The sequence below is a fragment of the Ovis aries genome, chromosome 20, assembly GCF_016772045.2.
Source record: "Ovis aries strain OAR_USU_Benz2616 breed Rambouillet chromosome 20, ARS-UI_Ramb_v3.0, whole genome shotgun sequence".
Taxonomy (NCBI): Eukaryota; Metazoa; Chordata; class Mammalia; order Artiodactyla; family Bovidae; genus Ovis; species Ovis aries.
In genome coordinates, this window is record NC_056073.1 from 29,572,044 (window position 1) to 29,593,591 (window position 21,548).

Sequence of the window (21,548 nt, forward strand, 5' to 3'; positions counted from 1 at the left end):
TATTTTCAAGCACTTTTGCAATGATAAGCAGTAATCTTTACAGTTTCCTATTTTCCTTCTTAACCAACAAACAAATCTGAACAAACGAAGTTTCACATTTCAACTTTTCACACATACCCTAATGTTAAATTTTTTTGTCTTCCATCTTGAATGCAGTTATTGATGTATAATGCAAATGGGTCTGTGCATAAAATGAAGAGACATATATCCTTGAAAGCAGTATAAATATTTCTGTAGATAGAAATATTGCACCATAAACAATGCACACAATAATTTGACAAGCATTTATTAAACGCCTACTATGTGCTCAGCACTGTACTAGGCACTAAGGGGTGCAGAGATACAAATGTAAAAGTTATTATTCCTGCCCTCAAGGAGCTTACAATTTAATTTTGGAAATAAATACAAACATGAAACTACAATACAGAGTGCTAGAAAATAATTACAAAACAACATATTAGTAAGTACATGGACCACACTACAAACTTAAAGGATCAGTGGTGAGGCAGCACAGTTAGGGAGGTCTCAGTGAGGTGAAATCATCAGGGAGAGCTCACTCAGAAGATATAATGGAAGCCAGGCTTTGAAGGGAGTAATGAACGTGAGCTGGGGCCGAAGAGAAATCTAAGCAAAAGAACAGTATGAAAAAGGCACAGAGGCAAGGGCTTTATAAGAGACATCAGTGGAAGGTCACAGAAGTGAATGATGAATCAAGGTGAATATGCTAGAGAGAAATGAGGCTGAGGCAGATTAAACATGAGGACAAGGTAATAGAGGACAAGGTCCTATCACTGCTCTGATAGGAATGACCTGATGTGAAAACTATCTTGATTATCTTGTGAAATGAGACATCAGAAAAATGGAGTTTGAGGAGGACAATCTTGGAAGCAAACAAGGTGGGGATGTTGGGAGCAAGGAAACTGAAAAGCAAGAATTTCAATAACCTGGGCCTCATATGATATGGATCTGCAGAGAAGGATACGAAGAAATGGCAGAAACATGGGAAGGAAAAAAAAAAATCCAGCCTCAAGGAGAAAACTAAGAATTGGAACAACTTAACAAGATATTGGACATCAACAGTGAAAACCAGAAAAAGACTAAAAGACCACTCAAACACTGGGATAAGAAATAGGAAGGGTAGTGAGTCTGTTAAGGATAAAGATGTTAACCAAAGATGCCTATTTAAAAGGAAAATGTTGTTTGGGGACACAGTAATGAGTCCTGTCTCCAAACACCAAGTTATATAAGTATCTGTGGAAAAGTTCACAAGTTAAGAGACAACCCATAGGGTAGAAAATATTGTTATTGAAATATCGAAGTATAAATAATCCAAATGGATAAAGAGGAGTATAGAAAAAGTAGTGAATAAAATTAAGACAAGGATATTTTTTTCCAGTGGAGAGGAGGGGAAAAAACATGCATAGAGAAAAGCTAAAAGTAAAGAAAATCGACCAATTCTCAAAGGAGAATTCCTGAGATGCAGGGTCAATTCAAAAATTATGAAATATAAGAAGGACAAGAACTGAGGCTTTCCTGGCAATCCAATGGTTAAGACTCTGTATCCACTCTGCATCACAGGGGGCACAGGTTCAACCACTGGTCAGGGAACTAAGGTCCCACATATTATCTGGGTTGGCAAAAAAAAAAAAAAAAAAAGGGTAAGAGCTAAGAAAAGGCATTAATATTTATCCACTGGTGATTCTGAGGACATTTCAGTGAAGTGAGTACAAAAGCCAAAAACGAGTTTTAAGAATGCATTAATGAGGAAATGGGGTTTAACAACAGAAGACATGTTTGAAAAACCATGAATGATAGAATAAGAAAATGGTAGTTGGAAATGAGCACTAAAATTGAAGCTTTTACACATCTTATGCTGTAGATGAACTTACTGTTGTCAACCAAAATGTCTATTTGCCTGGCCTAAGACATGGATATTTCATTTTCCCCCATAATGCCACTTTCCCTGGGGCAGTTTAGAGAGAAGTGTATTTGAGTTATAAGTTTCTGCTTTTCCTTCCAAGTTTTAAACATGTTTTACTGGTAGAATTTAGCTTTCTAATAAAGCACCAAAATTATCAACATTTAAAGATGATATAATAATAAACCAAAATGACATTTTCAATCAATTTTCCAGTAATTGTAATGGATTTGCACTATACTGCATATTTCCTTCCCCAGTAAGTTTTCAGCTAAGCCTCAGTTTCCTCATCTATAAAATGGAGGATATCATATCAAAATATCTATCATAAGCACGAGAAATACATAACTTAAGGTTTGGCACATAGTAAGTGCTCAATAAATAAAAACTAACTGTTCCATATGGGAATCAACCACGACCACCTTACTCAATGCAGAAAATCTTTGAAACCTAAGATGTCTCTCCTAGGACCATGTTGGATGGCAACTGTTATGGAAGAACCACTTTATTATGCCAGGTCTTAAAAAGTTGAGGATGGGAGAAGTAAGTACTGGTGAACAGTTAATTTCAGCTTACAAGTATAAAAATAGAATCTGCAGGATAAAGGAGTTTAGTGCTGTCACTCATAGTTAGGAGCTCAAAGTAAGGTCATACAGACTGACCAATGCTAAGAGTGAAAACTGTAGACCAAGAAAGGACTTCTACTTATGCCCACAAAGAAACAACAGCCCTTTTCTGCTGTCTTAAACTATTTGGCTACATCTATAAGTGTGCTGAATCAGCCTTGACATATATTGTTCTGTCAAGTTATAGTCTTTTCTCAGATGCATTCCAGTATAATACTCATCTTTCTGGTCATATTTTCTTTTCTCTAAATTTCTGCCAGATGCTCAGTAATTCTAAGAGTTAAGTAATCTGGCTATACATTACTTTGAGTAATGTAAAGAGATGTTAGCTGGTACATCTACAGTCATCTCAATACCACGGTGCTGTGCTAACAGCTTTCACTGGAAGACTACTGTTCCTCTGAACTATTTGGGAGGAATGTGTGCATACATGCACATGCATAGACACACTTTCCCTCTGACAATGTACCCATCCTATATAATATTTGTACACAGGTAACATTGGCCTCAGGCAGAATTAGTACTCTACAGAAAGTAAGGCACAACTGAAGCAGAGAGCAAAGATCTAGAGACAACTAGATTTGTTTCTGGTTTCTTGTAATTTCAAGTACAAAGAAGTTAGGAATAGTAATCTATAGGCTAACAAGAGGGAGAAGCAGAGAGAGAAGAGAAGAAAATAAAAGATAATGAAAAGCATTGCTTTGAAAAAGTTAACCAAGGAAACCAGGATGGCAAATGACAAGTGGATATCAATGGCTCAATGAAATAGGTGTAGATAACTCTGATGTGATTAGTAATCAATATGGGCCATAGTGGGGTACAGAGGGATGTTATAGGGAAAAATTTATGATCCAAAAGGCAGACCTCTATGATGTATTATTTTATGACTGACTTTTAAAAACATTAATCATGAAACATTATTAGTAAGTGCAGTCCTTGTTCAGGATAGTCAGTGTGAAAATGTATAATTTCTCTTGGAACTTTGATTATAATGTATGTCATATTCTTCTAAATAAGATTAATGGAATCAATTCCCATTCTGAAATATGATTTTGGAAATAGCTAAAAGTTACTCAATTCCAAATATGGTGAATAAGTGCATAACCAGATGGTCAAAGATAAGATGAAATTCAAAGAGTAATAGTGTTTTTCTTGAATGGTGTATTAAATGGGAATCTTGAGAGTGTTCCAAATATCTAGAGGAGTGGTAGTACTTGGAATAACAGTACTACTAGAATAGCTAGAACTGCCCAATTTAAAAAGACAACCCAAGTTTGGATTCTTCTGTAAGTTCTTGGTGGTAACTTTAAACCAGCCTTATTACTTTATACATACTGAAAGCTTCAAAGATGAATTATAGTGCCTTGGTATATTGAAAGCTTCAAAGACGAATTATAGTGCCTGGTGATGATGAGTTTAATATTGTGTCTTTGCCGGATTATAGAGGGAATGCACCAGAATTCAGAAGAGGAATTGTTAGGTGAAGCACTCAACCGATGAACTGTAGACACGTAAAGCTAATGGCAAGAAACAGATAAAGAGTGAGTGAGGTGCTGAGGCCATCTAAGGAGGTGGGTTCAAGGTAAAGCAAGAGTGGCAGACCATCCAGTCAGGGGGTTTGTGCAGACTGACAGGAACCTGAGAGCGCAGTACTGTGATGGACCAAAAGAGATGAGTGTACATTCTTTGCAGGACTTTTATGTCTTCTTCAAGCACCTCTGTCTTTTTTCCCCATGTGATGCCTTATTGAGGATAGTATAAATACCTATCTGTACCACAGTGTACAGTGGGAAGGTGGAAAGGAGAGTCAAATTACCAAAAGGTATAGCCATCCAAGCTCAAGAGCAGCCGAGCTGCTGCTGCTGAGTCTCCACTCACCTCTTTCTCTGCATCATTCCCACAACCATCACTAATGCGTCCACTTCCTTTGCTGACACAGGTACTGGGGCTGGGGGTGGTGAAGGATACGTATGGATGCTCAGTGACTCAGGGGAGTCAATGAAGGTGATATATGAAGAAAAATGCTGGAGTGCTGTTAAAAATATAGCATTCTGAGTTTGCATGGGAATATGGATTTCCACTAGCAAGAGCATTAGAATAAAAAAAAATGTACACTTAAGCATAAATACATTAAGTGTTTATAAAAATTTCCCTAGAACAAGGAGCTCAGAAAGTTAAACATAAGTGCAAGTCTCATACAGAGGCTGCTTCAAACTCTAAAACAGCTTCTTAGATCAGATTAGGAACACAAAATGCACCTTTAGGGGAATAAATGGGAGATAGGGATCACAGGAGATCGGAAGAAGCAGAGGAACTAGAAGGAGTAGCTACTCTCAAACCTACAGCTACTCACCAAAAAGACAAAGTTAAGTGCCTCAAGCCACACAAGCAATTTTCTCTAATGCTATTTTAAGCTTCTAAAGGATCAGACCATCAGGAGCTCCATTCTATCAGACACCTCCTAAGATAGTCAAGCTAATTAATTTGTATCAAGGCACTGGACCCAAACTACTGAAGAGCTATTCTAATTTTGCCACCCCTATCAATCTGACCCTAGATAAGGTTGTAATGATGTTGAACTTTCTGCCATTTTTTTTTTTTTTTACAGTGAAAGACCTCTCACCAGCACATGGTTCCTCTAATGTTGAATTAAGGCCGAATCTACGACTGAAGTTTTTCCCTAAACTCCTGTGGATTCAGATTTTTCTCCACTGTGGATTCTTTGATGTCGAATGAGACTTGACCTCTGAATAAAGGCTTTCCCACACTCATTACATTGATAGGGTTTCTCCCCTGTGTGAATTCTCAGATGCTGAATGAGGCCAGTGTTCCCATTGAAAGCTTTCCCACATTCTTTACATTTATAGGGTCTTTCTCCAGTGTGGATTCTCTGATGTTCAATAAGGCCTGACTTTTGACTGAAGGCCCTCCCACACTCATTGCATTTGTAGGGTTTCTCCCCAGTGTGGCTTCTCTGATGGCCAATAAGATGTGAGCTCCTCCTGAAAGTTTTCCCACACTCATCACACTCATAGGGCTTCTCCCCAGTGTGGATTCTCTGATGTCCAATGAGGTGTGAGCTATGACTGAAAGCTTTCCCACACTCATTACATTCATAGGGTCTCTCCCCACTGTGGATTCTCTGGTGCAGAATAAGGCCTGCACTCTGACTGAAAGCTTTCCCACACTGATTGCACTGATATGGCTTCTCCCCAGTATGGATTCTCTGGTGCAAGATCAGGCCTGTGTTTTGACTGAAGGCTTTACCACACTCCTTACAGTGGTAGCGTTTTACTTTGTTGTGGATATCCTGGTGGGAAAGAAGGGCTGACCTGTAACTGAAGGCTTTACCACACACATTACACTGATAGGGTTTCTCCCCAGTGTGGATTCTCCAGTGACGAACAAGGCCTGAACTCTGAGCAAAGCTCTTCCCACATTCATCACATTTATGTCGTCTCTCTTGGGTGGGATTTCCCCGCTGCCTCTCTAATGAGCCCAGAAGGTCTCGGGCTTCTCCAGGCTCAAGACCCCCGATAACATCCCCGTTGCATTTGGCAGCTGTCTCTCCATGTGGCTGGATTCCAGTAGATATTACCTGTTTTGAAGTTAATTCTCTGTTCTCATTCCTGGTCTCACCACCTGGAATAAAAATGTAATTAACATCAAGTGAATGTCACTTCCTAGTCTTTACGTTAGGAAAAAGAGGAAAGAAAAATACACATGGAGGTTAAGAGTAAATGGAAAGCTTCCATCTTGTCTCCAAAATGCCTTCGTTAATCTGGGGAGAAAGGAGCAGGGACAAACTGAAGTACCACATACACCAACTAGGGAATAAGTGCCATCAAGAAATAGGGCTGTTGGAAGGAGGACTAAAGTAGAGAAGGGATCCCCTGAGGAGAAGCAGAAATTGGGAAGTGAGAAGGAATATGGAACTATAAAAAGATCTAATGAGTGGAGTAGGAATGAAAAAAGCCCCAGTCATTAAAAAGGAGGAGCACAATGGGTCTAAGTATGAGAGATCTACATGAACGCAGAGAGCACCAAAAGATTTCAGTATCCAGCTGGCAAAGAGACCAATACCCAGTCTATGGCCATACAACCCTGAATGCGCCCGCTCTCATCTGATCTTGGAAGCTAAGCAGGGTTGGGCCTGGTTAGTACTTGGACAGGAGACAAATACTCAGTTACAAACTGTAAGATAAGTCCTAGATTAGAGAGTAAAAAAGTTTCCCTTTATTTTTTAAAATTAATTTTTTCTGGTTATTTTTTTTATTGAAGTACAGGAAATTCATAATATTGTTTGCTTTGGGTATATGGTAAAGTGATTAAGTTACACATATATGTGTGCGTGTATATATATATATATATATACTCTTTTTAAAACTTTTTCATTATAGCCTATTATAAGATACTGAATATAAAAAAAAGATACTGAATATAGTTTCTGAATATTGTTGTTTATCTATTTTATATATGGTAGTGTGTATCTTAAACCCATATATCCCATATTCCTAATTTATCCCTCCTCCCACCTTCCTCCTTGGTAACCATAAGTTTGTTTCTGTTTTGTAAATAAGCTCATTTGTACTATTTTTTAGATTTCACTATTTTTAGATTCTCTGACTTACTTCACTTAGTGTGATGATCTCTTAAGTCCATCCATGTTGCTGTAAATGGTATTATTTCATTCTTTTTACAGCTGAGTAATATTCCATTACACACACACACACACACACACACACACACACACCCACCTACCCAACCTCCACACCTTTATTCATTCATCTGCTGATGGGCAATTAGGTTGCTTCTATGTCTTGGCTATTGTAAATAATGCTGCACTGAACATGGCGGTGCATTTCTTTTTAAATTAAAGCATCTGTATTCTCTGGATATACATCCAGGAGTGGGACTGCTAGATCATATGGTAACTCTATTTTTAGTTTTTTAATGAACCCCATACTATTTTCCATAGTGGCCATGAAAGTTTCCTTTCAAAACTCCAGAAGTCTCAATATTTTCTCTCTCTGTTGGATCCTGAGTTTAAACTCAACTATGTCTTTCAGAAAGCTCAAAGCTACTGTACACATAAACAAAAGATCTTTAACAATAACAACCAGAGCTCTCCTTACCCAGGGAGAACATGTTTCTATAATTCTCTGGCCTGTTATCTGTACTCAGATCCTTTTGGGATGAATCAAGAAGCCATTCCTCTCGAATTAGGGACACAGCCATGTCTTCAATCTTCTCTAAAGTCTGAAACAAAACAAGATGTTCATTTGGGGACTGGGACTCTTCAACAGCTTAAACCCAGAGTATCAGAGAGACCCATCAGGGGTGGAGAGGATCATGACATGAGAAAGTACCATGTAAAGGGATCTGCGAAGCTAGCTGGGAAGAGCAGGAAAATGCATCAGATTTACTGGGGGTTGGGGGTTGGGGGGGAGAATCAAGGCTCAATCTGTCTCTATGCATTAGAATGTGGAGCAAGTTCTTAAGTGAGTACTGCTACAGACAGTCTAGACATGGGGTAGATGCCAGAAACACTCTGAGTAGAGCTATGAGGTTTCAGTGAGAAGAAGCACAACTCACCTGGAACCCTGCTGTAAGCAGCGTAGCTGTCATCTCCTGGTCTCGAGGACTTCCTTTCTGGGAAGGGGTAGGACTCTGTGAAACTGGTATGGCTGAGAGGAGAAAGGAGCTATGAATGAGACCAGCCTTGTCCTATGGTTATAGGAATGGGCACTAACACATTCCAAAATTTTGTATATTTCAGCAGATATACATGCCAGAGATTTTGCATATGAAATTCTGTTAGTCTTGGACTATGTGTCCATACTTATGGTTGCCCACAAAACACCTGTACTTTGATGGTCCACTTAGCTTGAAGCTAACGTGTCAAAAATAGAATGTTTACTGGTTTCCTAACTGGAATTGCTTTACAATTTCTTCTTTACCATTAAAGCTGTACTCCATTCTTGTGCTTGTACACAGTATTTCTTTAGGTCCTAATCTTTTGTCAAACTGAATATGGGAACCAATTTATCTCTACTAACTCTATCACTTTTTTGAAATGTCTACTATGACTGCCAGTATCTGCTTCCTATAGATATTAGACAGGGTAATAAAAAAGTCAAAATGGACTACTGTGTCTTGCACAACAGGTATTAGAATTGTTTTAGAAACATTAAAAATCTAGTAATTTAAACTATGAAACCACACAGATAAAAAAATAAGAAACACAGTGCAAGTACGACATGAGACTAGAACATCTTGTTCTGTAAAAAAGTAAGAAAATTCACAAAAATGATGGAGAAAACGCAATAGGATGCAGGAGTCAGATGGAAGAGGCCTCCCATGGCCAACTCTGAGACAATTTAAGCATCAAAATAAAGAAAATAACAGAAAGAAAAAAAAAATGAATTTATGAGTACATATCAATAAATAAAAAAATGAATAAAATAAAATGGGGGAAGAAGGGAACACTCTCCATTGCAATAAACAAATAAATGTAAAAACACTGTACAGGAGGTAGTGACCAAAACCATCCCAAAGAAAAAGAAATCCAAGAAGGCAAAATGGTTGTCTGAGGAGGCTTTACAAATAGCTGAGAAAAAAAAAGAAGTGAAAAGCAAGGGAGAAACGGAAAGATATACCCAACAGAATGCAGAGTTCCAGAGAATACCAAGGAGAGGTAAGAAGGCCTTCTTCGATGAACAATGCAAAGAAGTAGAGGAAACAACAGAATGGGAGACTAGAGATTTCTTTAAGAAAACTGGAGATATTAAGGGAACATTTCATGCAAGGATGGACATAATAAAGGACAGAAACTAATAGAGATAGAAGAGATTAAGAGAAAGGAAGAATGCACAGAAGAACTATACAAAAAAGATCTTAATGACCCAGATAACCATGGTTGTGTGGTCATTTACCTAGACCTGACAACCTGGAGTGTGAAGTCAAGTGGGCCTTAGGTAGCATTACTACAAACAAAGCTAGTGGAGGTGATGAAATTCTAGCTGAGCTATTTAAAATCCTAAAAGATGATCCTGTTAAAGTGTTACACTCAGTATGTCAGAAAATTTGGAAAACTCAGCAGTGGCCACAGGATTGGAAAAGGTCAGTTTTCATTCCAATCCCAAAGAAGAGCAATGCCAGAGAATGTTCAAATTACTGGACAATTGTGCTTATTTCGCATGCTAGTAAGGTAATGCTCAAAATCCTTCGAACTAGGCTTCAGCAGTATGTGAACCGAGAACTTATAGATATACAAGTCGGATTTAGAAAAGGCAGAGGAACCAGAGATCAAATTGCCAACATTCACTGGATCATACAGAAAGCACAGGAATTCCAGAAAAACACCTATTTCTGCTTCCTTGACTATGCGAAAGCCTTGGACTTTGTGTATCCAGCAAACTGTGGAAAATTCTTAAAGACATGGGAATATCAGACTATCTTACCTGTCTTCTCAGAAACCTGTATATGGGTCAAGAAGCAACAGTTACAATCTCACATGGAACAACTGACTGGTTCAAAATTGGGAAAGGAGTATAACAAGGCTGTATATTGTCACAGTTTATTTAACTTATATGCAGAGCACACCATGTGAAATGCCAGGCTGGATGAATCACAAGTGGGAATCAGGATTGCTGGGAGAAATATCAACAACCTCAGATATGCAGACAACACCACCCTTATGGCAGAAAGTGAAGAGGAACTAAAAAGCCTCTTGATGAGAGTGAGAGAAGAGTGAAAAAGCTGGCCTGAAACTCAACACTCAAAAAACTAAGATCATGGCATCCTTCATGGCAAATGGAAGAGAAAAAAGTAGAAGCAGTGACAGATTTTCTTTTCTTGGGCTCCAAAAATCACTGTAGATGGTGATTGCAGCCATGAAATTAAAAGACGTTTGCTCCTTGGAAGAAAAGCTGTGACAAACCTGAACAACATATTAAAAAGCAAAGACCACTTTACTGACAATGGTCTGTCTAGTCAAAGCTGTGGTTTTTCCAGTAGTCATGTATGGATGTGAGAGTTGGACCATAAAGAAGGCTGAGCGCCAAAGAATTGATGATTTCAAATTATGGTGCTGGAGAAGACTCTTGAAAAGTCCCCTGGACTGCATGAAGATCAAACCAGTGAATTCTAAAGGAAATCAACCCTGAACATTCATTGGAAGGACTAATGCTGAAGCTGAAACTCCAACACTTTGGTCACCTGATGTGAAGAGCCAACGCACTTGAAAAGACCCTGATGCTGGGAAAGATTGAAGGCAAAAGGAGGAGAAGGAGCAATAGAGGATGAGAGGGTTAGATGGCATCACTGACTCAATGGAGATGAATTTGAGCAAACTCCAGGAGACACTGAAGGACAGCGAAGCCTGGCATGCTGAAATCTATGGGGTCACAAAGAGCTGGACATGACTTAGCGACTGAACAACAATGATAGAAAATAATAGAAAATAATCACTTTAGCAATAATTGATTCAATGAAGGAGCATCAACAAATACTAAAACTAGTGTTTCAGCAACAAAAGTTTGATGAAGACCAGGGTATTTACTGATAGTCTGTACTCAAGAGTATATCCCCAGAAATTACTTATTAATTACAAAGGGACAAACAGTAACAAAAGCCTAGCAAGAACAACCTTAAGTAAGTCATTGAAGAAAACACTACCAACAATAGACAAATTCCTGTCATATTCCTGAGAAGGATACAAAATCACTTGTGAGGTGTTCCTGCCAAATGGACACAATTTGAATCTAAATATGAGAAAACATCACACAAACTCAAATTGTTGTCATTCTACAAAATAATTGACTTGTAATCTTCACAAATTCAAGATTACGCAAGGCAAAGAAAGGCTGAGGAACTATTCCAAGTAAAAGGAGAGTAAAGAGACAGGACAACTAATTGCAAAGTATGATCCTGGACTAGACTGGAAAAACTTTGGGACAGCTGGCAAAATATGAATATTTTCTAACTGTGATCAATTCATTGAGGTATCTATGAAAATGCTCTTGTTTAAGAAAATACATATTGAAATACAAATAATATGGCACGTGATACCAACAAAATCTAAAAATGCCTATGCCTATGCAGTAAATACACTGTGGTAACAGAAACATATGAAGCCATAAAATCCCCAAATTCTTTCATTTGTTCTTGAATTTACCACTGGGACTGACAGTCTGTATTTGAAGCCTAGATGAAATTTAAATCAGATCTTATGACCAGTCTGTAAACAGCAGATTCTAGTTCTTGGTTCAAGGAACTAGACAGGTATCCTGAATGTACTTTCTTCCTTTTCACTTCCTCATTCCTCAGCAGTGAAATCTGGTTCCTCACCTCTATCATGTGGCCCTTGGAGCACTGCAGATTTGTGCTGAGTTGCCACAGGTTGGAGCTGAGTATCTGGAGGCTCTGGTGCAGATTCTGAATGCATCACCTCCTCCCAGAGTACCCTATGTCCATGTGCACGAGCTGGGACCTGGAGACAAGACAGTTGCATTTACAAGGAATCCCTCTGAGAAATGAAGTGAACAATGTAAGAAAAAGCACATCTAAAGGAATACATATGGGGGAAGGAAAAAGCAGAATCTTAATTACTTCCAAGGGGCAGTAAGGAACACAAACATGCTGACTGGCACAGAAAGGCATCATTTATGCTTAGCACTGAAGAAAAAGATTTCTGCTGATGCCCTCCTTGATGCACAAAATGCTGATACTTTGTACTCTCAAGAAAGGGGAAGAATGATAAACAGCAACCTAAAGCAGTACTCTTCAGCGGAAAAAATTTTTAATAAGAAACTAGGAAATCTGAGTTCTGGCCTCAGATCTATCTTTAGTTATTTGGTTGCCCCTGGAAAATAAGTTCTCTATGCATCAGTTTCCCATCTGGCAAACAGAACAATAATACAACTGCAGGAATGTTATGAGGATTAAAAAAAATGGATTTATATCCTTTACAAGAATAAAAAGAACTCTATAGATAGAAGCCATGCCACACTATAACAATTTTCATTCTCCTATAACAAAACTCATGCTCAGCATTTATTCTCCCACTTTATATCAATGTCCCTCCACCCAGCTCCTTGGACTCTCACAGTCACAGCATGCCCACCTCCTTCTACGTACCGGCCGTCCCAATATATCAATTTGCCTTTCCAAATCCTCCAGTAGGGTCACCACTTCCTCTCCATTCTCTAGCTGATGTTCCTTCACCAGAGTCTGGAGCTCCTCAGGCAGGATGGTCAAGAACTGCTCCAGCACCAGCAGCTCCAGGATCTGCTCCTTGGTGTTCAAATCTGGCCTCAGCCACTGATGGCAAAGTGCGCGGAGTTGGATCAGAGCTTCTCGGGGTCCTAGTGTCTCTTGGTAGCATAACTTCCTGAAGCGTAGGCGGAACAGCTCTTGGCCAGGAGGGTTATTTTCATGTAGACTTGATTCCTGGTCCCAACCATGATCTTCCTCTACCTTGACAATTACAAGGTCCTCTTCAGGAACCTGGTCTGGTGGGGATGGGGCTAAAGATTTTCTTGATTCTGCTGCCATTTAGGGCCAGAAAAGCTCAGGAGACTCGTTTCTACTACGTTTCTTTATCTTCTTAAGAGAAGAACCTTCTGAGGGCCTCTTCTTTAAGGGTACTTCTTTGGGGACAGAAAACGACAAATAGTGTAAAGGCAAGCCAAAGGTCACAATAATTTACTGAGATATCTTAACAAGTTCCCTACCATGACATGGATGTCATTTAAGTGATCCTCTCCAGAAATAACTCCTTGCCTTCTTAGCCTTCTGCCATGCCAATTCCATCTGGGAATTCCTTCTGCTTTCTCTCCTGGGGATGTGGAACATGGCTAAACAAAGTCAGGAAACCATGTAGACTGGGTCTAATTGAAATTCCATATTTAATCTCATCTGACACTCAGTGCTGCTGATTTGATTCCTTTCAGCATTTGCTATACCAGCTATACTGTTTTGACACACTGCAGCTCTTAATCTGCCCCTCACTCTCAACAAGAGACTAATTTCCACATAATACAGCTAAAGGTATTGTCAAGAAAGGTCCTAACACTTTTCTCTTCTCCACTTAACATTCCTTATCCCACATGTGCTCCACGCCCCGACCCCACTCCCAACCCCCTCGTCTCCACACTAACTTCTACTATGGACTTTATTTCAACTTCTGTAAAGTCTCCTCTAGGGCACAGGTCCTGCACCTTTAAGGAAACTGGATGCCCTATCAACACTTGCAATCCCCAAATCTAGTCCCACAAACTAGTGACACAGAATGTTTTAGAAATAAAATCATACAGTACGTAGCCTTTTGAGTCTGGCATATCTTCTAGCATATTGTACTTGAGTCATCAACGTTAGTATATGTATCAGTTTACTCCTTTTATAGCACGGCACGGCAAGCATTCACCAGTGGACTTCCTATAATGATTTGCTTCAGTCGTGTCTGACTCTTTGCAACCCCAAGGACCATACCCCGTCAAGCTCCTCTGTCCATGGGATTCTCCAGGCAAGAATACTGGAGTGGATTGCCGTGCCCACCTCTGGGGGATCTTCCCAACCCAGGGACAGAACCTGTGTCTCTTATGTCTCCTGCATCGGCAGGTGGGTTCTTTACCACCAATGCCACCTAGCAAGCCCTCTTATTCCTTATATGGATAAATGTTTATCCATTCTCTAGTTTAGACTATCTCAGTTGCTTCCAGTTTTTGATGATTACCAATGAGGCCACTATTAAGTATCTGCATACGAATTTTTGTGTGAACATTTCTCCTGGGTAAATATCCAGAAAAAAAAAAACTGCTGGGTCATAAGGTAAGTATATGGATAACTTTATGAGACTGCCAGACTGTTGCCCAAAGTGGCTATAATACTTTGCATTCCACTAGCAATATGTGAGAACTGCAATTATTCTACACTCTGACCAGCATTTGAAACACACACACACACATATAGATATACACATACACATAGATTTTGGTATTCTAAAAGACATAGTGGTATTTCATAAGGTTTTAATTTGCATTTCTCTACTGACTAATAATGCTGAGCATCCTTTCCTGTGCTTATTTGCCATTCATATAATTGGTTCTTCAAATCCATGGGTTCCATATCCCTGGATTCAGTCAATCATGGATCAAAGATATTTGGGGGAAAAAAGTTCCAGAAAGTTCCAAAGGCAAAACATTAATTTGCCACATATCACCAACTATTTACAAAGCATTTGTATTTTATTAGGGATTATAAGTAATCTAGAGATGATTTAAAGTATACAGGAGGATGTGCGTAGGTTATATGCAAAGACTATTATATTTTACATAAGACTTGAGCATCAACAAATTTTAGTATCCAAGAGGGTCCTGGACCCAATCCCCCATGGATACCAAGAGACAACTGCATCTTCTTTGACGTTTTCCTATATTTAGAATTCGATTTTTTAAAATAATTGACGTTTGAGAATTCTTTACATATTTTGGATAAAAGTCCTTTACAAAATATGACTTGCAAATATCTCCTCCTTTCCATTCTTTTAACAGTGACTTTTTAAGAACAGAAATTTAAAATTTTTTGAAATTTAATTTGTCAACTTTTAGGGATTGTACTATAGTTGCCATATTTAAGAAGTTTTTGCTTAATCCAAAGACTCAAAGATTATAGTTTAAATTTTTACTTTTAGGTTTATGATCGCTTTTAAGTAAGTTTTTGTTCAGAGTTTGAAGTATGGATGGAGGTTCATACAGATATCAAATTGTTGCAGCCCTATTTGCAGAAAAGATTAAACTTTACATATTGAATTATCTTTGTATCGTTGTCAAAAATCAATGGACTGTGTGTGGATCTCCTTCTGGGATCTCTATTTTGTTCCACTGATGTATATGTTATTCCTTTCACCAATACGAACTGTCTTGACAGTTGTGGCTTTTTAAATCTTGAAATAAACTACTAAGAGTCCTGTAACTTTGTTGTTCATTTTCAGAATTATTTTAGTTTTTCTAGTTCTGTTGCCTTTTGATATAAATTTTATAACTGTCTTCTAAAAAAAAAACACACACACACACACAAAACTCCTGGAATAGGATTTGTGTTGATTCTATAGTTCAGTTGAGAGACAAGTAACATCTAAACAGTATTGTTTCCCATCTCATAAACATGGTATGTCTATTTATTTAAGTTTTCTAATTTCATTCATTAATACTCAAACTACCTGTTCTCAAAGGACTGGATAAAATGCTTTCTTCTTTAAAATCCTTTCTTAATGATTCCAATTGGAAGTGATTTCCCTCTTAGTCTACATATCTGTTACACAAGTATCACTTCAATGTTATTTTTGCCATAATTGTGTATTATTAGTCACAAAGGAGTTTTGACTTTCTAATTTAATTCTATATTATGAGTAGAGATCCTTATCTTTTATCTGATTGATAGAATAGAAGAAGATTAGAGGGCTATTATTTATAATACTCAACACAGACTGTATTGTATTTGTTGAGCAGTTAAGTTTTACATATAAGGCCCGAGTCTTTAGACTTATTCAATTACAGGGGCCTGTTTCTTTGTGGGATATACGCCTACGGCTTTCACCTTTGGTATCTGGCATCACTCTTGCCTGCGGTAGTAGTGGTAAGTGATCTCTCTGCCCTTGGTTATGCTTTTCTTCATGTTCCATAAAGCTGCTTATTGTGGGTTGAATTGTGTCCCTCCAAAAAAAAAATTATGTTGAGGTACTAACCCTTGGTACTTGTGAATGTGACCTTATTTGGAAATAGAGTCTTTGCAGTTTTAATCAAATTAAGATGAGGTTATATTGGAGTGAAAGTGACTCTTTGTGACCCCATGGACTGTAGCCTACCAGGCTCTTCCATCCATGGGATTTTCCAGGCAAGAATACTGGAGTGGGTTGCCATTTCCTTCTCCAGGGGATTTTCCCGACCCAGGGATCAAACCCGGGTCTCCAGCATTGTAGGCAGACACTTTTATATATTGGAATAGGGTAGGCCTTTAAGCCAATATGACTAGTATATTTATAATAAGAGAAGAGAAATGGAGATTGACACATACAAAGAGAAGGCCATGTGAAGACAGAAGACAGTCATGTAACTAGGGAGGCAGAAATGAAGTTATGCAGTTTCAAGTCAAGGAATGCCAAGGACTGTCAGTAACAATCAGAAGTTAGGGGAGTATGAGCTTGCTATCACATTGACCTTGGACTTTTGGCCATCATAACTATGGGAGAATAAATTTCTGCGGAAGCCATCCAGTTTGTGGTACTATGTTATGGCAGCCCTATCAAACTAAATACACTGCTAAAGAGACTGTTTTAACACATACGTAATACAACTCACCTCCTTACTTCAGATCAGTCGCTCAGTCGTGTCCGACTCTTTGCAACCCCATGAATCGCAGCACGCCATCTTTCAATAAGGAACTTAACTCTTCAGCACGGAATGCAAGGCCCTTTATGATACGTAAAACTGTCTTGCTTTATCTGCTATAAACTTTCCTTTACAGGGCTTCCCAGGTGGCTCAGAGGGTAAAAGAATCTGCCTACAATGCGGGAGACCCAGGTTTGATCCCTGGGTTGGGAAGATCCCCTGGAGAAGGAATTGGCAACCCATTCCAGTACTCTTGCCTGGAAAATCCATGGACAGAGGAGCCTGGTAGGCTACAGTCCATGGAGTCGCAAAGAGTTGGATATGACTGAGCTACTTCACTTGCACTTTCTTTTCTTTCTCCTTCATACAGCCTTTTCCAAATGTGGCTTTCTCCTATCTCCATTCTGCTGTAGAGCTCAGTGGGTCTCAATTCCTCCCATATCCCAGATATTTAGCAATGTCTGGAAACATTTGGGAAGGGATGCTACTAGTAGCTAGTAGGTAGATTCCAGAGATGTGATTAAACATCCTACGATGCATAGAGAGAATGATCTAGTTAAAAGTGTCAGTGTTATGGCTGTTAAACCCTAGTGTTGCAGAAATCACTGAACTCTAACTTAAAGGTCTCAGACCTTTTAAATCAGGTCTTCCCTGTTGCCCCCACTCCTCAGCTGCCAACATCCCCCACCCTGGAAGATTAAGGTGCTCATTTTTGCCAAGTTATTTTTTGCAAGGTCTAGGCACAGGATTTATCACATTGTATAAAGTATGCTGGAGAAGGTAATGGCACCCCACTCCAGTACTCTTGTCTGGAAAATCCCATGGACAGAGGAGCCTGGTAGGCTGCAGTCCATGGGGTCGCTAACAGTTGGACACGACTGAGCGACTTCACTTTCATTCACTTTTTACTTTCATGCACTGGAGAAGGAAATGGCAACCCACTCCAGTGTTCTTGACTGGAGAATTTCAGGGACAGGGGAGCCTGGTGGGCTGACGTCTATGGGGTGGCACAGAGTCGGACACGACTGAAGTGACTTGGCAGAGCATAGAATATGGACTGCAAATATCTGCCCATGGTCATGGTTTTTGTGACAGTGATCTTTTTCTTTGTATCTCTTTGTAACTTATTACATATTTTTAGGCCAGAAAGATCACAATGGCAACATCGTGGACAAGGGCCTGGAGAAAATGTAACTGAAGGCAGCATTGTAGAGAATAGAGAATAGCATAACTAAAGGAGGCATATCCAAAAGCAACTGGCAAGAAATGGTAATATCAAGATAAAATCACAGATCTGTAGTCCACCAAGGGAAAGAAGAGACTGGCACTTAGAAATCAGATTAAATATTGTTACTGACATGAGTCTTCAAGTCAGCGTCTCTATCTTTCAGGAATCTGAGGCCAAGAGAGTAGGGTAGGGTTGGCTCAAAGCCGCTCAAACTAATGAAACACAGCACTTTTTTTCCATAAAAAAGCCCATACACACAAAAGTTTACATTTTCAGTGTTCATACATCAAACATCCTCCAAAGAACTCCAGGAAGGTTAAGAATCCCTACTTACAGAGTGTGGACAGAAAAGGAAGAGAATTTGAAAAATTATCTTTAAAGTCAAGACAGACTGGTAACAACAGTTTGGTGAGGAAACTACAGATGGAGAAACTAAGAGATAAGATTAAATATGGTGATTAACAACAAAGGGTTTAATTCATAGATAATAACTTTACAGAGAAGTGGGGGAATTTCCTGGTACATAGATTTGAGGAAAGAGTGAAATCTCCCAGTCTCAGCAAAAGGCTGAGATTTTGTGGAGGGTATGAGATAAAGGGTAAAGACAGACACTTTTGTTTTGAACACACAGGACCAACATCCATGGTTTTTAAAATAAGTCATTTAAAAAGTAAATAAAAAGTTAATAAATTCATTACTATGGGACATGAATTCTAAGCTCTAATTGTTTTGAATGCATAGTTATAGTTTTACCATGTTTTCTTACAAATTTCCTAAAGTCAAGGTTCATCTTTAATTACGGAACTTCTGGCCACCTTCCACCTTATAATCAATACTCATCAATATTTAGCTATAAAAAGTTTCAATGTTAAGTGTGCATCATTCAAGAACTTTACATTGTTGATTTTAAAATAGTAGTATAATACTAAACGATATTTTAAAAAATCTCAACAGTGAAACTGATGGGAGTCATCTATTAGGTTTGTTCATATTTCAAACCACATCAATCAACAAATCTTGTCCATTATCCATTTGATTATTCTTTTTAGTAGCTAATTTTCCTGTTTTGGTCTCGTCCCTCTTCAATCAGACAGTTTTTGAATGTTACAGCCTATAACCAAGTACAAAGATATGTACTACGAAATTAGTCCATTATAAATGTAACACCTTCCTCTCAAACAGTTTTGTGTATATACCCCTGTATGTAAGTTGGTAAGCACCCTGTGGATAAAGACTGCTTCTTACATCCTCTTTTAAGAATACTTCATCAATTTTATTGATTTAGGAAATTAAAACAATCTTTAAAGCTTCTTCTCATCTTTAATGCAATAATCTTGTGAACTTCTGAAGACACGTTTTAACACCATTACCTTTTTAATAGATGAAGAAAGAATGTTTTCTTCCTTTAGACTAATTTAAGTCTAATTTGGGATGTTTGGGAGCTGAAAATAAAACCAAGCAAAGGTATTTTCCAGGCTTTAAAAATCAAGGTGAAGCAAACACTGTGTTTTATAGGTATCTCAAGTTGTGTCAGTTGAATATTTTAACATCCACATTTTACACTTAACTACAGCAGAATTCAAAATATGTATGCATTTGCTAAAACTATGATTACTGCATAAATATACTTAACTGAACTAATCAAACAACAGAAATATGTATTTTTTAGAGGTGGTAGTGACAAAAATTATTCATGAGTCACCTGAATATTGGAAATGGGGCCCCTCCTAAAGTTTTCAGGCATCTGCTTCAACTAGCTTTAATAAACAAAGTGTTCTGAATAAGGTGAATTTTATATTACCGCGAAGTCGTCAAAACTGCTTCGTTGTATATTATCCAGTCAACACACTTGTCATTTTCTGAATACAGTACAGAGAGCAAAACAAACTAAGCAGGAAAAACAGGTTTCCAAGGACAACTGGGAGTTTATATGTATATATATTTTAATGACAATTGTGACGGAAATGCAAAATTGTTAAATAAAAACAATTCAAATAGTGGACAGTGGTCAATAAAAGATAACAAAGGGACAGTTTTCTATTTTAAGACAAATAAGACTGACTGCAAATAACACCACAAACGATTAGCGATGAAGAAAGCGTATCTTCACTGAAGGTTCCTTAGCAAAAAGTTTGGGCACGCGGACTCGGCCTGCGCTGGCAACCAAAGCGACCCTTAACCGACCGAATCACCCCGGGGCGCAGATCTCGGCTCAGGGCCCCTCTCCGACCCCTCAGGCTTGTCCTCAGCAGCGGCCTGGTCTGGCCACAAAGCGTTCCTGTTTCCTACGGCCCAAGGCCGGACTGTACTCACCGTGAATTCCAGGGGCGGCCCGCGCTGGGGAAGGGATGCTACAAACGGTGGACAGACCCACAGGAACGGCTGCAAGAAGAGAGGTGCGAAAGCAGCAGCCGGCGCAGAACCCTCCAGCCCCTAACTTCTAGACGTGAGGAGGCACACCACCGGCCAACATGCATCTTGCCCCAAGCCACTTCCGGGAGCTCTCTAGGAATCCTGGAGGTCTGAAAGCTCTATGGTCAGACCAATGAGCCAACTGGGCCACCACGCCCCTGAAAACCGAACGCTAGGCCTCGCTGTCCTAGTTTGTCTACGCGTCGCAGGGTTGCACGCTGCTATAAGGCGCCAGGAAAGTTGTGAGGCATAACGGACTGTGGTGTCACTTCCGCCTCGCGCACTTGGCCCAACGACCCCGCTGCGCACGCTCTCTGGGCACTTAAAGGTCCCCAGGAAGATGATCTGAGGGCTTGCGGAGGCCAAGGCTGGGAGCAGGTGGTAGTTGGGGTAGCGGTGGAGGATGCACGTGAAGGATCCTTATGATGCTAACTAACTAGACTTGCGTTTGGCCGGGTTAGATATCCTTGCACTTTATTGTTCTCTATAAACATATCCAATCTTCCCACGTAGACTGCAAATTTCTTGAGGAATCCTAGTTTATCATGGTTCATAGGAAATATGAATTCTTTTCGAGGCTTTACCTATGTTCCACCCTTTCCTATTTTAATGAACTGCAGTCTCTTACAAAACCTGCTTTGCAGTTTAGCTTTTTTAGTACTGAGTTAAGTTTAGGATTAACTTTAGGGGACTTCCCTGGTGGCTCAGACGGTAAAAGCGTCTGCCTACAATGCGGTAGACCTGGGTTCAATCCCTGGGTTGGGAAGATTCCCTGGAGAAGGAAATGGCAACCGATTCCAGTATTCTTGCCTGGAAAATTCCATGGACAGAGGAGCCTGGCAGGCTACAGCCCATGGGGTCGCAAAGAGTCAGACACGACTGAGCGACTTCACTTAAGTTTAGGATTATGACGTAATCTGTGACATAAACTTAAGTTGTAGACCCTATTTCCAATACCACAAATTTAGAAAAAC

General features: G+C 39.3%; 1 protein-coding gene across 6 annotated transcripts in view; it reads right to left on the reverse strand.

Annotated features, from left to right (window-relative positions):
- Positions 1-20,642, reverse strand: part of ZKSCAN8 (zinc finger with KRAB and SCAN domains 8) — a 32,473-nt gene extending 11,831 nt beyond the window's left edge. Inside the window, exons 1-7 of one of the 6 annotated variants that reach the window (XM_042237169.2) lie at positions 20,476-20,642; positions 13,281-13,384; positions 12,685-13,193; positions 11,896-12,037; positions 8,140-8,231; positions 7,680-7,803; positions 271-6,186 (exon numbers count right to left, since the gene is read on the reverse strand). In XM_042237169.2, the coding sequence (XP_042093103.1) occupies positions 5,225-6,186; positions 7,680-7,803; positions 8,140-8,231; positions 11,896-12,037; positions 12,685-13,101 (1,737 nt within the window). In that variant the 5' untranslated portion in view covers positions 13,102-13,193; positions 13,281-13,384; positions 20,476-20,642 and the 3' untranslated portion in view covers positions 271-5,224. Of the gene's footprint in view, positions 1-270; positions 6,187-7,679; positions 7,804-8,139; positions 8,232-11,895; positions 12,038-12,684; positions 13,197-13,280; positions 13,404-20,475 lie in introns of those variants that run through there. The other 5 variants (XM_042237166.2, XM_060403373.1, XM_042237168.2 and 2 more) reach the window with 5 other exon arrangements.
- Positions 20,643-21,548: the final 906 nt, after the last annotated feature.